The sequence below is a fragment of the Parus major genome, chromosome 18, assembly GCF_001522545.3.
Source record: "Parus major isolate Abel chromosome 18, Parus_major1.1, whole genome shotgun sequence".
In the NCBI taxonomy this organism is placed as follows: Eukaryota; Metazoa; Chordata; class Aves; order Passeriformes; family Paridae; genus Parus; species Parus major.
Window position 1 is genome coordinate 4,242,297 of NC_031786.1, and position 6,013 is coordinate 4,248,309.

The 6,013-nt window shown below is 44.2% G+C and overlaps 1 protein-coding gene across 1 annotated transcript in view; it reads left to right on the top strand.

Moving 5' to 3' along the window:
* Positions 1 to 5,167, top strand: part of TRIM25 (tripartite motif containing 25) — a 9,592-nt gene extending 4,425 nt beyond the window's left edge. The window contains exons 5-8 of the mRNA XM_015645338.1: positions 482 to 497; positions 588 to 614; positions 946 to 1,041; positions 1,714 to 5,167. Of these exons, the coding sequence (XP_015500824.1) occupies positions 482 to 497; positions 588 to 614; positions 946 to 1,041; positions 1,714 to 2,246 (672 nt within the window). The 3' untranslated portion in view covers positions 2,247 to 5,167. The remainder of the gene's footprint in view (positions 1 to 481; positions 498 to 587; positions 615 to 945; positions 1,042 to 1,713) is intronic.
* Positions 5,168 to 6,013: the final 846 nt, after the last annotated feature.

Below are 6,013 nucleotides of genomic sequence, written 5' to 3' on the forward strand. Positions count from 1 at the left end.
GTCTAGAGCTGGGGTGGTGGTCTTTGTGGCAGGTTCTAGTGGGGTCTTTCAGTACTGTTTTGTCCAGATATCAGAACTAATGGGCACTGTAGCCTCTTTACTTTCTTTTTGAAGTAAATCCAACCATTAAGAACCAAGTTCAGTTACTTCCAGGAAGCTCTTGCCACATGGTCCAAGTGCTGGGTGTGGAGCAGTCAGGGGGATGTGCTGGGGAAGCAGGTCTGGAATGGAGCTGCAGCTCGTGCTGTTGCACTAAAAGCTCTGCTGTGAAAAGGAAAGGAACAGTCAGTGTTCCTCATGGGAACAGGAGTATTGTACATGCCCAAACACACTGCTCCTGGAGGGGAGATCAAGCTCCTTCCAGGCTTATGACGCTGTGAAATGGGAAGCAAATGAAAGATTGTGCTTGATATGCAGCTTTCCAGTGTGAGGGTATTTGTACATGGCTTCAGCCATGACTGTCAGCTCTTTACTGCTGCAGCTTCAGAAGAGCCATGGTGATGGTGTCACAGCTGACATAGTCTTACCAGTGGCTTTTGCCTCCCAGTAGAACTCACAGTTTGCTTTTTTCTTTCCCCCCGCTCCAGAAGAGAAAAAGAAAGCTGCTAAAGTTGGTGAGTCCAAACTTTCATCATGCCTATTGTAATTCTCATTGTCTGCTTGTAAAATTATAAGATGGTCATTAGTGTTGGTGTATTGAGCAAAAGTTCAGCTCTTGCTGGCCACTGTGAGAGCAATCAAACACTGAGAGAAGTTGTCCAGAGAGTGGGATTTTGAAAACTTGACATGACAGTGAACAGTTAATACTGAGGTTAACTCTGCATGGAGCAGCAGATCAGCTCCAGCCTGAGTGTGTCTGTGATGGGCTGTTAAATATGTTAAATATGTTAAATATGTCCGGTCTCTTCCTAACTGGCCAAACTCTGTTTTCTTCTGTTGACACAGCAGCAACCACTACACCAACCACCACATCTGCTGCTGCTGCTGCTAAAGAGCTCATTGACAGCTTCCTGAAGAAACCCAGAGAGGAGCTTCTGCAGTGTAAGACACCCAACATCACGCTCCTTAAAGATGAACTTTGCTCTTGTACTGGTGTTATGTGTCCTCTGTAGTTACCTGACAAAAATACTTCTGAGGGTGTTTTGTTAGCTTAATAGGTTGTTACAAATGAAGGAAATTTCTGGAGAAAAAGGGGGCAGGAAGTTTCTAAGCGGTTCTTTTGCCAGATGAATCAAATTAATTTTCAGCATCCAAGTATCTTTATGAAGATAAATGACGTTTTTAAGTAATGACTTTAGTTTCCCTGAAAAAGACAGCATTAGGGTAGCCTAGAAATACAGTGTAATGTACTGGATTCTTTTTAAATGTTCTTTTTAAATGCAGGCTTTTATATGAGCCCATGATGGCTTGTTAAGATGCTATACAGCATGGCATACCTTTTGCTGCCAGATCAGCAGTCGCCTTCTTTTGCCAGGGTGTATTTGGGTGATGAAGGGATCCTGTGGGGATGCAGGAAGGAAGAAAACCAGCCTCCATTTGCCTGTTGTGCAGCTGAACCCAGCAGCTTTTACTGTGGCCCCAAGACCTGGCTGCACTGAGGAGAGCAGAGCTGTAAATAAACACAACAACAAGTGCTGGTGCAGGGTGGGATAAATAAAAGCGCTTTGTTCTTCAGTACCTTCAATTAATGATTAGTGATTAATGTCCTCGCAGATGCTGCCAACATCACTCTGGATTACAACACAGCTCACAACACGGTGGTTTTGGCTGAGAACTACACCAGGATGTCCATCTCAGACACCTTCACAGGTCACAAGTACCACCCTCAGCGCTTCACCGATTACCGCCAGGTGCTGGGCTTCCAGTGCTTCAAGAGAGGCATCCACTACTGGGAGGTGCAGCTGCAGCAGGGCAGCTTCTGTGGCATCGGGGTGTGCTACGGCAGCATGGAGCGGCAGGGCCCCGACAGCCGCCTGGGCAGGAACAGCAAGTCCTGGTGCATCGAGTGGCTCAACTCCAAAATATCATCCTGGCACAATGATGTGGAAAAGTCCCTGCCCAACACAAAGGCTACCAAGATTGGGGTGCTGCTGCACTGTGATGGGGGGTTTGTGATTTTCACAGCGGTGGGGGAGAAGCATAACTTGATCTATAAATTCAAAGCTCAGTTCACTGAAGCCTTGTACCCAGCCTTCTGGCTGTTTTCCAGTGATGCTGTTCTCTCTCTCTGTCACATGAAAGACTAAGATCTTGTATCTCAGTTTAGTTCATTTAATAATCTGTCTCAAAGATTGATTATTTGATACAAAAATTATCATCTCTTTTAAGCAGTTTAGGAAATCTGTCAATTCTTTGGTCTGAATTGCTAAAGCCTTTAGATAGTGATTTAGCAAAATGTTGGTGATAGTAAAAACTACAATGGTTTGCAAAGGTCTTGATTGCCCTAAAATCAAATGGTAAATGTGGCCCTTGTGGCTCCTGTGGTTTCCTTTAAAGGAGCAACAGAATTAATGTGTTCCATGGGTAGCAACAACCCCTTTGAGAAAGAAACAGGAAGAATTCCGTGACAAATTCAGGCTTTGATGGAGGTCTCACTGTTGCCCTTTTGCCTGTGCAGACTGTTGTCCATACAGGTGTTCTCAGTCTATGACTCCACCAGGTGCTACAGAAAGAGCTGTTAAATCCCTAAGTTCAGCTCTTATGGCTCTGAGTTATAAAAGCCAATAGGACAGATCTCATCAAATGGAACTGCAGAGAGTTTCAGAATTGATGGGAAAGAAATTATATTAGAATCACCAGGAAACAAATGACATTAACCCAGACATGGGGAATACACCAGAGAGTTGTCAGGAAGACAGAGCAGAGCAGTGCTGTGCATCCTGTGATGAAGATTTTGGGATGAAGCATTCTGTGTCATGTGACCCAGAGCATGCTTCACATCTTCATGCTGAAGGCTCTTCAGTGCTGGGGTTTTGTGTGTGCTGAGGAGTTCAGGGGGTGCATTCCTGTTCTCAGGGTCTCCCCTCATAAAGCTTTTCCTCTTTATGAGGTGGGATATTCTCTGCTGGTGTATCTTTTGTTGTTCAGGTGGTAGAAACTGGATGGATTTCTTTCATGTTTTTGAGACTCCAGTTTGAGGAGTCCCAAGACAGATTGCAAGTATCTGGAAAATGCTGTTTCTCTCTGTATGAGGCCTGTGGACAGACAGGATGAGTCTTGACATACAGAGGATTTGCACAAAGGAGAATATGCATCCATTCCTCCTGGGATGGATTTTTAATTCTCCTGTTGTTCTTGAGTTGTGGTATGTCTTCAGAAGTTCTCACCAGGTACAGAGAAATCTGTACTTCTTACTTATAACTTTAAAACAATCTGTAGGCAGTCAAGGTATTTGGATCTCATAGTTCTTGGGCCTGTATCTTGTTGGTGCCTCTGGACTTAGTGTGCCAGTTCTTACTTCTTGTAGCCCATGGGAAGCTCAGACGAGACCTGTCCTGGACTTTGATTTGTTAAACTCCCCTTACAGGACTTGGTGAGATAGAACACAAAGCCACTGCTGGCAGTTTGGCAGGGAATTGCTAAAAGGCTGAAAAGAACCTCTGTGACTACATTCCACATTAGCCAAAGAGCTTTGGAGAGAGGCTTTCAGGAGTTCAGGCTTGGTGTCTCTATTTTTTCTCGGTTTGTAAACCCTTAGTACTTTGTCAAGGGTAGCACAGGTCTCATTTATTCCAATCTTTTGGTCAGAACAGGATATGGAATTGATGGTGGATCTAAAAGTGCCGTGGCTGTCTTTGGAGCAGTTCTACCCTCTCAAGGGTCTTTACTTCCCAAAGCACAGTCAGCACTAAAACTCCCAGCCTGAGCAGAACTCTGCAAAAGGTGCAGAAGGTGGCTGTGCCCTGCTGGGAGCCAACAGTGGATGACAAACTGGGTTTTCTGCTCTTCCAGTTTTTCAGCAGTGAAAGATAAGAGCAATTCCCTCTGAAAAATCCTTTTGCTGCTTGGCTGTGCTGCAGGGCTGCAGATTCACTCAGCAGGGTGCTCTGTCCCCTGGGCTGTGGGCAATAACGTGCTCCAGCAGTCTGTGCAGTGGAGAAAGTCCCCATCCTCTGTTCCTTGCTTCTTGACTTTAAAGAGGTGTCAGTACTGCCCTCTGAGTCTATGGGCTTCTGTGGCCATAGTCTGGAGGGACACCCAGACAAAGTAAAGAGCAGCTTTTATTCTGCCTGATTGGACAAAGTGAGATTCTTGACATGGGACACGGGTGTAGGACCAAGCACGTGGAACACAGGAGGTGCCCTGCATTACCAGGCAGTGAAACAAGCCTTCTGCTGGGCCCCTGATCCTGTGTTCTGCTTTTCTTTTGTGCTATGAATGACTGCAAGTCATAGAGTGAAGTTCTGTTAATTTGGAATTCACAGAATCACGGAATATTCTGAATTGGAAGGGACTCACAAGGATCACTGAGTCCAGCTCTTAAGTGAATGATTCATATGGGGATGGAAATGGTGACCTTGGCATTACTAGGACCAATCTGTGGCTTCTGAGAAATGTTGTTTTGGTTAGCTTCAGGTATCTTGCATATATTGGAACATTAGTGTGATATAACTATTATAACCAATTAGTATGTTTAGGAAAAATCCTAGTTACTGCATGATAAATGATCATTTTAAAACCTTTTCAACACAACTGAAGTGGTTTTACTTGGGCAGTACTTGTCAGAGCTGCACTGATTTTAAACAAGACATATAAAGGAGCATATTTTTAAATTGTAGTTCTCTTTTTAGTATTAAAAACAAAGCAAATTATTCTAGAAAAAGAACTAATTCTGGTGTTAACACCGTGAAGACGTGCATTGATTTGCATTTTAACATAAAAGTGAGAGTAAATCAAAAAAAAAGTTGCTGAATGAAAAGAAATGAATGTTTAATCTTTTCTTCAATTAAAGACATCGGTAAAACAGTGTATTTTGAGAAAGGAATGCTTATGTAGCTATAAACCTGTTGATTATACTGATATCAACCCTGTACTTCAGTCTGTATAAGGTGTGTTATTGTCCACACAGGCAGGGCCACCACCATGGGTTTGGATCTGCTCCATGTGCTTGTGGTGGCTGGTGAATGGTGATGGTTTAAATTCAATAAACACTCACAGGAAACCCTAACACTGAATGTTTTGTTTTCTGCTCAGGGAGGGAGGCAGAAGTGAAGGCACAAGGGTACAAGGACAGCTCTTAGTGCATCACTCACTGGGTTATGGGAGAGCTGTGGTGTTCTCTGGACTGGTCCTAAACTGCCTCCTCCCATGCTGCTTCCTCACTGAGGATGAGGAGATCATCTTTCCCAGTGAACAAAGCTAGAGACCTTTTTGGGTAAGGAAAACCATGGTCCTCAGCTGGAGGACCAGTGTGGAATTGCTTTAAAAAGCCTTTGGTGAGATCCAGCATCTGCCAGCCCAAGTTACACTTGGAAGCAGCAATAGGTGATGGTTGCTGATAGCACCCAGTGGAATTGCAAGCTGCTGCTTCCCCATGTGGCCACTGGAAAACAACTCAGAGGGAGCTGCTGTGGTGCCTCAATAGATTTAAAAATCAGCCCAAGCAAAGCATCCATGAAACAAGTTAAACATTTCCACCTAAAGTTCTGCAAGTGCATTGGGCTGAGGAAGGTTTTGGGAGAGAAACTTTCCTGGTGTTGCTTGAGCACTTGATGGGTACTGCAAAAACTAAGAAAGGGTGGAAAAATTCCTCATCTTTGCTACTTTCCCATGATGTCCCTGTGATCAGGAGGTCAGATAGGTCTGTCAGAGCTTTGCCTCAGTTTCCAATGACAGACAGGTATTTTATGTCTGTGCAAACTTGACTGTGACTACAGCCAGGGGCCTGAGCAGGTACTGAGGGAAGTCAGCATGGTCATATTCATGCAAGGTCTGTTTTCTTCCTTGCTAATGACATTTCCTCTTGATTTAGCTTTGTGATTACTTTTTCACAGCAAAAAGAACTGACTTAGAA